General features: G+C 50.7%; 2 protein-coding genes across 5 annotated transcripts; one reads left to right on the top strand and one right to left on the bottom strand.

Annotated features, from left to right (window-relative positions):
- Positions 1 to 67: 67 nt before the first annotated feature.
- On the top strand, positions 68 to 3031 carry Ccer2 (coiled-coil glutamate rich protein 2). 4 transcript variants are annotated; one of them, XM_021239671.1, is made up of 6 exons: positions 68 to 253; positions 718 to 815; positions 954 to 994; positions 1146 to 1230; positions 1575 to 2083; positions 2688 to 3031. In XM_021239671.1, the coding sequence occupies exons 2-6, from the start codon at positions 767 to 769 to the stop codon at positions 2775 to 2777; spliced, it is 774 nt and encodes a 257-aa protein (XP_021095330.1). In that variant the 5' UTR covers positions 68 to 253; positions 718 to 766; the 3' UTR covers positions 2778 to 3031. The 4 variants fall into 4 exon arrangements, with proteins under 4 accessions (XP_021095330.1, XP_021095329.1, XP_087047279.1 ...); XM_021239670.1 differs by lacking the exon at positions 718 to 815 and having other exon boundaries at positions 84 to 253; XM_087191153.1 differs by having other exon boundaries at positions 176 to 994; positions 1575 to 1859; positions 2024 to 2083.
- Positions 3032 to 3114: 83 nt separating this feature from the next.
- Positions 3115 to 10215, bottom strand: Nfkbib (NFKB inhibitor beta). Its single transcript, XM_004859083.3, has 6 exons — positions 9936 to 10215; positions 5690 to 5795; positions 5286 to 5610; positions 4361 to 4449; positions 3980 to 4261; positions 3115 to 3272 (listed from the first exon to the last, which is right to left on the bottom strand). Exons 1-6 carry the CDS (start codon positions 10112 to 10114, stop codon positions 3171 to 3173), a joined length of 1083 nt encoding a protein of 360 aa, XP_004859140.1. The 5' UTR covers positions 10115 to 10215; the 3' UTR covers positions 3115 to 3170.
- Positions 10216 to 10217: the final 2 nt, after the last annotated feature.

Genomic DNA, 10217 nt, shown 5'->3' with positions numbered 1-10217 from the left:
GTGTTGTCTCTCCCCTTTTCTGCGTCTGCTCCAAGAAGGCTGGGATGCTCGTCAATTTTTACACTACTGTAGCTCCACAGCCTAAAAAAAGAGTTGGCATATAATAGGTGCTCAATAAAGATTTTCCTGAATGGGGCCAAGGATATAGCCCAGTGGTAGAACAGTTGCCCTGTGTTCATGAGGCTCTGGGTTCCATCCCCAGCACTGCAAAACAACTCACTGGAGTGGCATGTGGACCTTTGCAGTTCCCAGGGTAAGGCACTGCCCTAAGCACTACACACTTTGCTTCTGCCTCACGAACAAGCTGCAGTAAGTCATCATCAACCTTTTGATAAATGAGACCATTTTAGAGAGTTAGGCAGCTGTCCACGGGCTGCACACTGCCTAAGTACTGGAGCTAGGCATTCAGGCCAGAACCCCACTCCAACCTCTGAGGAAGTACTTTGCAGATGAAAAAATGAGGTACAGAAAGGAGCTGGGTGGGACTAACCAGTGAATGTGTGTGGGTAGCTCAGAACCTAGGTGAGCTCCTTGCCATCTGCAGGGCACTCAGGGCGGGAATTCTGAGGGATGCGTGCAGGGCGAGGGGCCCCATGAATAATTAAGGGTCGTAGGCAGGCTGACCGTCCTGCAGCTGTTGGGTGCCTGGGTGCTGTGGGCGGGGAGGGGGTGTTGGTGAAGTCATTTCCTCCCTGGGGGCCACGTATGGATTATAAGGTGCTGGCGGCAGCTGCAGAGCCAAGGACCTGGGTCCAGACGCCCCGCTATGGCAAGCTGCATGCCTGTCCCCGCGCTCTTGCTGCTGCTGGGGGCCGGTGAGTGCCAGACACTGGCCCAGGGGCAGGGGCACTGGGCCAGCAGGGTTGGGCGGGCAGATTGGCCTGGTGAGGGGCTGGATTGTCCAGGGAGCTGGGGTCAGTACCGAGGATGGTGCTCTTCTCTTTCTGCCACAGCCACTGCTGCTCCCCTGGTGCCCACACCCCACAAGGAAGAGGTGAGGAGCATGGACCCCCTGCCCCGGCTCACCCCACTGGCTCCCCTTCCTGCCCAGCCTCCATGATCGCCACCACCTCCCAACCCTCCAGCCACCCACCCCATTTCCCCTGCTCTCAACCTCCCCTCCGACCCTTCTCCCCTATCCCTAGCTGACCCTCTGTCTAGCAGAGGTGGTCACCGAGGTGCTGGCCCTGGGGCAGGCCCAGAGAGGACCCTGCACAGCTCTCCACAAAGGTAAGGGGACCCCCATTCCTCTACAGGGTACCACTCCACCCAGGTTCTGCCCGGGACGCCCCACCTGCCCTCCCACTCACCACATGATGCCTGAAGAAAGGGGTGTCCAGCACCCCAGCCCCCTGGCCTGTCCACCACTCCCACCTGACACAACCTGGCCTCCAGCTTCTTACACACACACACACACGCCCGGCTCTGTCCCTGCAGAGGGGCAGGACGGGGCTGGGACCGTCCCCAGCATCTGACCCGCCTCTCCCAGCTCTGGGCTATGGGACCTCAAGCAGGACCCAGGACTCCTCAGGTGTCAGTTCCCCGGCTTGACAGCATCTCTCTCTTTCTGCCAGAAATAGGTAAGACGGAGCCCTATGGCTGTACATCCCCCGAGGAAAGGGAGTTGTTGCATGGGGACTCCAAGAAGCAAGAGGCTGGCAAGACAAGGTCCAGCCAGGAGGTGAGGGATGAGGAAGAGGAGGCAGCAGAGAACGCCCACAAGTCTGAGGTGCAGGAACAGGCCATTCTCGAGCAGCTCCACAGCCGGCTCCACCAGGAGGAGGAGAAAGAGGATGAGGCGGAAGAAAAGAAGGGCCCCATGGAGACATTTGAGGATGTGTGGAAGGGGCGCCTAGAAGGTACAGGGCCCCCCCAGAAGCGGGTGGCAGAGGCCAGTGACAAGACCTCCCGGTTTGGGGAAGAGAAAGCTGTGCAGGTGCTAGGCAAGGGCCGCAGCCTGTGGCAAGGGAGAGAGAGGGACACAGGACAGAGACATGAGAACTCACCACACCATCACCAGCAGCAGCAGCAGCAGCCAGGCGCTGAGGCCAAACAGGAGGAGGAGAAAGCCTCAGAGTGGGAGGTGAGTGGGGGAGGTGCCGTCATTACGAACAGCTCCCGGTGTTGGGCGCACACAGTGAGATCCACCACCACCAGGCCAAAGTGGCCCAGCCTGACACGAGGTCCTGGTGACAACATCGAAGCGAGCCCTCTGTTGGCTAAAGTGGCTTCCCTCTGGGATTACACTTGCTGGGAAGGCCGACATTACAAGATTACAGTCACCAGAAAGCCTACCATTACTGCCCGGAGGCAAGTTAGCCACCCTTGCCAGTCCAGCACCAGCAAGTTGGCCGCCAGGAAAGTGGCAGCTGTGGCATGTTCACTAGGCTAGAAATTGACACCATTGCTGGGTAATGGAGAGTTAGATGTCACCAGGGTTGGTGGCACTAACCAAAATGGTCATCACGTCACAAATGGATCACCCACGTTGGGCACCTTTGGTAGTCCCATACAGCAATGCACGCAGACCTCAGATTTCCAGGGTTGTGGCAAACAAGCTGGTGCCCATTGCAGATCATGATGACTAGGATGACTGCTGTGGGCTGCTACCGTGAAAAGTGCTAGGTGACCCCTGGGGCAGCCTGCCTTTGCAGGTAGGCACTGATCATTATTTCTGATCCCACCAGGAACATGACATGGAGCGGCTGGAGCACATGAGTGATGAGCTGAAGAAGGCCACTGTGATGCTGGGGGAGGCGCTCAGAAGGGAGGGCTGACCCGCCTCAGCCCCTCTCCTTTCCCAAGTGCCCTTATGGCTTACGACTATTGACCCCAAAGCCCCCGCTTCACTTGACACCCCACTGCACCCCCAACCTGCAGGGGAGAGAGGAAGGGGGCACCTTGGAACCAAGCCTGAGGGGACAAGTCTGCGCTGGGTGGGGGCTGGGCTCAGACCCACTCAGGAAACCCCCTCCAACACCCACCATACCCCTCCCACCCTTCTGAGTGAATAAAGCACAAAGAAAACCAAGGCTTGTTGTGCGGCCCTTGACCTTGGAGGGACAGGGACCCAGGAATGACCCGGAGGACTTGGAAGGGCACATCAGTCTGGGCTCTTGTCAGAACAGAGGTTTTATTAAACTGGTAATTACATTAACAATTAAAACAAGTCAGATGGGGCCAGGGTCGTCAGGAAGAGGTGTGGACGCTGGGGCAGGAGGTAGCCTGCTTGGGCTCCGGCCACTGTGGACCACGATATCATCGTATTCATCCTAGGGGCAGAGGGGGTGGCAGAGGGGCTCAGGTGGCTGCCACCTTGCCCACTGCCCAAGTCACAACATCACACAAACCCGGTCTTGCCTTGAAACTGAGTTCCCCTCCTTCTGCTTCAACCTCCCCACTCCTGGAACTCAAAGCGCCCTTTCCAAGGTCATAGCTCCCAGGCCTGTGTCCTCCTACTGCTTAGGCTAGGACTGTGCTCACAAACACCTTGAGGTCCCTCCTCCAACCCTCAGCCTTAACCCAAATTCTTCAACCCCACTATTCCACGCGCTCCTTGCCAATGTCTTGGTGCTTGGGTTCTCCAGTCAAATGTCTCCTTACGGCCTGGCAGCCATGTTCTAATCCCTACTACCCAGGTCACCCACCTGCAGCCTAAGATCCCCAACTTCTACTCCACCAAATCACTCCCCATGCCGTGTCTGCCCATCACTACAACTGTGATCTCTCCACCTCTGCCCAAGTTCTGCCTCTGTCGCTGCTTTAGCTTTGCAACTACCTCTGTCCAACTTCTTCCTGCCACCCCACCCAGTGCGCCCCTCACTGCTGCCAATGTCACTCCCAGGGCTGGCTGAGTTCCCAAAGAGCAGCAGCCCCAGGTCCGATGGTCTTGATGTGTCAGTTAGTTATCATCTCGCTTGCTGGGCTGCTGTTTGCCCTGACCCCCTGCTGGGCAGCCCCTGCTTTCCTCCTGACTCACGCCCTCATCTCTGCTGTCACTGTCGTCGCTGTCGCTGTCGCTGTCACTACTGCTGCTGCAGGGACCAGGTTTCTCATCCTCATCCTCAGGCTCAGGGGCTCCATGTGCTCGGAGGAGGTGGGCGAGGTCAGCGTTGGGCCGGAGCAGGGCACTGCCCAGGGGGGTGCGGCCCCCGTACATTCGGGCCGTGGGGTTGGCACCCGCCCTCAGGAGAAGCTCCAGCACATCAGCTGCTTGCGCTTCCACGGCCAAGTGCACGGGGCTCCGGCCACATGTGGGCTCCTGTGGGGTACAGCAGAGTTCAGTGGGCCTGATGAGACAAACTTCCCTACACACACACACATACATGCACACACACACTCATCCTCTATAGCCGCTCACCGGTTTGTTGAGGTCAGCTCCAGCATCCCGGAGCACCCGGACCATTTCTGCATCTTTGTGGATGACTGCCACATGGAGCGGCGTGTGGCCTGGGGACAGAGTGACTGGTGTCAGACAATGGGGTAAGGTCCCTGGACCACCAGTGCTATCATCCTGGGGGAGGGCCTTTCCAGGTACATCAAAGAGGCGTGGACATCAGATGCCTGCATCTCAGGTGCTCCAAGGGTCCTGGCAGGTGCCTGGCAATGGGATGTATATGGGTCCTAAGGGTGGGGAGCCTGGGGTCTTTGAAGGAGAGCCCTGATTCTTGGGGCTGGACACCTGAGCCTCTGGTCTCATTTTACAAAGGCTCTGGGATGTAAGCAGTTGAAGAGCCTATGACCTTGGGTTGGAGGGTGGGCTCTGAACACCAGGTACTGCACAACCTGAGTCCATTTGTGGAGGGCCCAGTCCCAGGCAGCTGGGCTTCTTGGTCGAGAGCTGAGACTCAGAAATCAGGGCCGTGGGAGACAGGTCCTTTCCCATGAGGCCTGGTGGAGGAGGCTGCTGCCTGGGGCTGGGACCCTGGAGTGCTAGAGTCCCTGAGTTCTGAGTGGGCAGGGGCTGTGCCACATAGGTAAGAACAGTGATCCTAGATGGATCGCACCTTGCAGGTAGGAGCTTCGGCCCAACCACTAGATCCTGGCAGCTCAGGGTCTGGGTCCTAAGCGGTCTGAAGCCACCATCCTGGATCCCATATATAGGATTCTCAGTAATCTGGGGCCTCAGTGGAGATCCTTGGTCCTGATGCCAGAGTCCCTGAAGCCCGGGGATGATTTTCCAAGGGGCTGGGTCTTGAGTTGGAAAAGCTGAGCCCAGAGGTGGGTGCCCAGCCCTACAGGTACCCAGCCCTACGTGGGTGCCAGGGTCCTTCCCCAACCCTCACCCTCGTAGTTCTCAGCCTCCAGCTGTAGCTTCCAGTCCTCCTCACTCTCCTCCTCCTCCTTCTCCAACTCAGGCTCAGGGTGCAAGGCAGCAGGGTTGTGGCTGGTGTCGCAGGTGCGATCTCGGCTCTGTGTGAGGTAGCTACAGGGGGCTTCCTGGGGACGGGGCTGGAGCAGCACTCGAGCACAGGCTGATGCCCGAACTCGGCAGGCCAGGTGCAAGGCAGTGTGGCCCCCACGTTCCCCTACCAGCAACCCTGCGCCTGCTGCGTACAATTTCTCCACGGTGGATGCCTCCCCTAGGATGGCTGCCAGGTGCAGGGCTGTCTACAGGAGTGGAGAGCAGAGGTTGAGATCACATGGAGGACCCCAGACCCCAAACCCTGTATTATCCCCAGTGACTTACTTGCCCTAGGTCATTCTGCAGGTCCAGGTACTCCGTGCCCGCGGAGAAGCCTAGAAGGAAGTCCAGGAAGGGCTCGTGCTGATGTATCACGGCCAAGTGCAGTGCCCTAGGGACAAAGACAAAGATCAGGGGCAGAGGTCAGGTATTGTGCATGCTGTAACAAACATGGAGCAACTACTGTGCATTAAGCATTGCAACCACAGTTCTGAAAGCAGCTGTTAATATCTAGGAGGGTCACAGAGCAGAGTTAATTCAGCAAATTGGTTTAATCAATGTTTATTAAGTGGGACTTCTACTTCCGCCCAAAATGAAGTAATATGATCACTTTCTCTCCCATCTGAAACAACTGAAAACAAAATCAGACAAAAAACAGTATATGAAGCCATAGTTTTGAAGACACTAGACATCATGCAATAAATCGCACTAATTCCTGAAAGACAGGGATCGTGAGGTGAAGCCCTACAACTGATTGCCACAGGTCATTGTCGGAGAGAATTTCCAAGCCACGGTAGGTGCAGAGACAGGGAGCCCAGGCAGAGGTCTCGGGTTGTGACTGAGGGTCTGGAGAGACCAGGGTGGCTGAGCCATAGGGTCAAGCACCTAGGAGAGAGCTGCACAGGGAGAAAGCCCTGGACATCTGCAGAGGATCCCAGCAAGTATTCAGGAGGACATTGACCAGAGCACGTGTGTGAGTCCGGGGGTGAGGGTGGGACAGTCGCCCAAAAGGATTAAAGAAAAGTATCTCTCATTCTCTCAGAATAGTGCCTGTTCCCACCAGGTGGACTAGAGAAACTTGTAATTCCTACAACACTGGGTATTATACTCTGGAAGATTTTGCCTCAGTAGTGGGGAATAATAAATCTTAGGAACATTGCTCCATATCCAACTAACAAATCATAAAGGCAAAACTCAAGAAAAGATCAAACTAATTCAAAGTGATTTAACTGCATCCCAGAACAATACTCAGGAATATTTGTAGGAATACAAAACTATCCAGACTAGTAGGGTAAACTTCTCAATGTCTGGCTTCTAACCAAAGCCTATCGGGTATGCAAGAAAATGATTCATCATGACAATCATCAACTAATTGAAACAAACCCAGAAATGACATGAGTGTTAGAACTAGCAAGCAAGAATATCAAAATAGGGCTGGAGATTTAGCTCAGTGGCACAGTGCCTGCCTGGCAAGCACAAGGTCCTGAGTTCAATCCCCAGTACCAAAAAAAAAAAAAAAAAAAAAGAATATCAAAATAACTGTAACTGTATGCTGTGTGTTCAAAAAGTTAAGTAGGGACACAGATGATAGGAGGAAAATCTCAAACTGAACTTCTAGACATAACAGTATCTGAAATGAAAAAGCACTGGGTGGGATTAACAACACATCACAGCAGAAAAGTTGAATGAACTTGAAGACATAATGACAGGAACTATCCAGAATGAGCCATGCTAATGAATGCCCCTCCCAGCTAGTTGAGAAGCTGAGGCAGAAGGATCTCTCTTCTCTCTCTTTTTTTTTTTTTTGAGCCAGGATCTCATTGTGTATCATAGGCTGGCCTCAAACTCACAGACATCCTTCTGTCTCAGCCCCAGAAGAATTTCATGAGCCCAGCAGTTTGAAACCACCAGCCTGAGCCATATAGTATCACCAAGACCCAACCCCCAAAGAGAGAAGAGCATCATTGAGCTATGCGACAACTTCAAGAAGCCTTGTATATGTTTAATTGAGGTCCCTAAAGGAAGCAGGAGACAGAAAAAACATTAAAAGAAATAATAGATGGCAAATTTCCAAATTTGATAAAAACTATAAATCCACAGATCGGAGAAGCTCAGTGAACCCCATGAACAAGAAACATGAAAAAAAACAAGGTTCATCACAAGCACACTGTTCAAAATCAGTGATAAAGACAAAAGTCTAAAAAAAATATTCTTGCTGGTAGTATATGAAGATATTGGTGAAATTTCAGGAGGAAATTTATCTCACTACCCAGCAAGAAATTATCTTTAAATATAAAAATTTTTAAATAGCTTAAAATTTAAAAGGTAGAAAAAAGATTTGCCATGCTAATATCAGTTAACTGAGCTAGACTTCTTTTTTTTTTCAGTAGTGGGGATCCAACTCAGTACCTTCAGATTGCAAGGCAGGCACGGTGCCACTGAGCTAAATCCCCAGCCCTGAGCTGTACTCTTGATAAGTGGCTAAGTTGCCCAGCCTGGGCTTGAATTTGTGATCCTCCTGTGCTACCATACCTGGCTAGAACGTAACTTCGTAATGTTAAGAGTTTAATTAATCAACCAACAATAAAAGAAGCTTAGGGTATAGCTTAGTGGTAGAGTGCTTGCCTAGCATGCACAAGACCCCAGGATGAATCCCCAGTACTGCAACAACAACAAAATCCTAAACACTTGTGGTCCTGATAACAGCTTTGATTATATAATGCAAAACCTAACAGAACTACACGGAGAAAAAAACAAATTCACAATTATAGTTGGAATATATCTCTCTTTCAACAATTAATAGAAGAAGCAGACAGAAAATCATTATAGCGGACTTGAATACTGTTCACCAACACAACCTCTAAACATTTAGAGAACACTACTCTTAACAGCAGGATTTATATTCTATTTAAATGCACACACATGGCCGGGAATTTAGCTCAGTGGTTCCGCTGTCTGCCTTGCAAGCAGAAGTTCCCAAGTTCGATCCCTGGTACAAAAAAAAAAATGCACAAACAATATTCAGGACCATAAAATAAGTCTCAATAAATCTGAAATTCAGATCATATGAAGTATGTTCTTTACTCATGATAAAATTACATCAGTAACAGAAAGATATATGGAAATTCTTCCAAACATATAGAAACTAACATACTTTTACATAATCCACTGATCAAAGAAGAAATCAAAAGAGAAATTAGAAAGTATACTGAATTAAATGAAAATTAAAATGCAACATATCAGAATTTGGGAGATATTGCTGCAATTTCGAGGGGAAATGTATAGCACCCAACACTTACATCAGTAAAGAAGGCCTCAAATCAGTGGCCTCAGCTTCTGCTTAAGAAAGTACAAAAAGAACAAATGAAACCCAAAGTGATCAGAAGAAAGAAAATAACAGTGTCAGAACAGGGACCAATAAAATAGAAAATAAAGAAACAATAAAGAAAATTAATGAAACCAGAGCTGGTTCTTTGAGACCAGTGTTTATTGAGTGCCTCCTATGTGTCAGGCCTTGTTTGAGTCACTGGGCCTATAGCAGTAAACACAACAGACAAAAAACCCAGGTACAGCCCCTTATGTAGGCCTTTAAAACAGCTTGTTCCTTCTGCCTAGAATGCTCTCCTCTCGGTTTATCTACTTGTCTCATTTTCTTACTTTTTTTTTTTTTTTCAAAGAACTTATTACCTTTTGGCAGACTTTTTTTCTTTCCTTCTCTCTGTTTCTTTTACTTAGCAAAATAAAAGATTGAGACCTTTTTCTTTTCTAATGTAAGTGTTGGGTGCTATAAATTTCCTCCTGAAATTTCACCAATATCTTACAAATTTTGACATATTGTGTTATTTTCGTTATTTTTACTTAATTCAATATACTTTCTAATATCTCTTGATTTCTTCCTATCTTTTCTTCCTTTCCTTCCTGCCAACCTGTCTTTATAGCCCTACTAAAATATATAAGCCATAACAGTAAGTTTCTGTATTTTCACTGCCATACCACTCCTATCTAAAATAGGGTCTGAAATGTGTAGTATATGAGAAGTATTTAGTTAACAGATGAATCGCTGTTCTCATGGAACTTACATAGATTGTTTTTAAATTTAAGCTTTGAAAATCAGTGCTCACAAGACAGGATCACAGAGTCAAGGAGAAAGTATTACTAATTTTGGAAATCGAAGTCTAAGGCTCAGAAAGGATCAAGATCATAATCGGAGGATAGATGTCAGGAGGAACCTGAGCCGGTTTTAACAAAAGTCACCAGGCTGGGGTCAGGAAAGTTCAAATCGGGTTTTGGGATCAATTGGTAGGATGTGGATTCCAAGAGCTGAAAATAAAAGGTCAGAAAAGATTGAGTTAGGATGCAAGCAGGAGATTGGTTTTGTTACAAGGCAGCACTTAGGAGTTAGGGGTCAGTAAGCCCAGCGTCAAAAGTCAGACTTTGGAGAAAAAGGATAGGAAGCCACAGGGATCAGAGGCTGATAGGCAAACAGATGTCGGATCCTAGGGCTCCGTTTAGCAGTCTAAGGTTCACTCACGTGTCCCCGTCCTCCGTGACGTAGCCAAAGACGAGGGGCGCCCACGACAGACCCGGGCCCAACTCCGCGCACAGCCCCGAACCTCCAGGAGCTGCTGCGTCCGGACCCAGAGAACCCAGGCCGCTGTCGCACCACTCATCAGCATCTGTAGCTTTTCCCAAGCACGCGACCCCAGCCATGGCCCCAAATACCGCAGTGACCCCCTACGGCCAACCGCCTGGCTGGGCTCTGCGGGGAGCTCAGGCGCTTCCGCCCTACCGGGAATTCCCCAACACTCCCCCT

This window comes from Heterocephalus glaber, unplaced genomic scaffold, assembly GCF_053883595.1.
Source record: "Heterocephalus glaber isolate CG9 unplaced genomic scaffold, H.glaber_assembly_v1.0 deba00001561, whole genome shotgun sequence".
NCBI classification, from domain to species: domain Eukaryota; kingdom Metazoa; phylum Chordata; class Mammalia; order Rodentia; family Bathyergidae; genus Heterocephalus; species Heterocephalus glaber.
This window is presented reverse-complemented; position numbering and strand designations above follow the sequence as displayed.

Bases quoted from the DNA above. Each gene is read 5' to 3' on its own strand.
- Nfkbib (XM_004859083.3), bottom strand. From the start codon at position 10,114: ATGGCTGGGGTCGCGTGCTTGGGAAAAGCTACAGATGCTGATGAGTGG. The intron at 5,796-9,935 runs GTGAGTGAACCT...CTTTGTCCCTAG, and splicing joins GTCACGGAGGACGGGGACAC to GGCACTGCACTTGGCCGTGA. The intron at 3,273-3,979 runs GTGAGTCAGGAG...CTCTGCCCCTAG, and splicing joins GTGACAGCAGAGATGAGGGC to GATGAATACGATGATATCGT.
- Ccer2 (XM_087191152.1), top strand. From the start codon at position 767: ATGGCAAGCTGCATGCCTGTCCCCGCGCTCTTGCTGCTGCTGGGGGCC. The intron at 995-1,145 runs GTGAGGAGCATG...CCCTATCCCTAG, and splicing joins CCACACCCCACAAGGAAGAG to CTGACCCTCTGTCTAGCAGA. The intron at 2,084-2,687 runs GTGAGTGGGGGA...TGATCCCACCAG, and splicing joins AGAAAGCCTCAGAGTGGGAG to GAACATGACATGGAGCGGCT.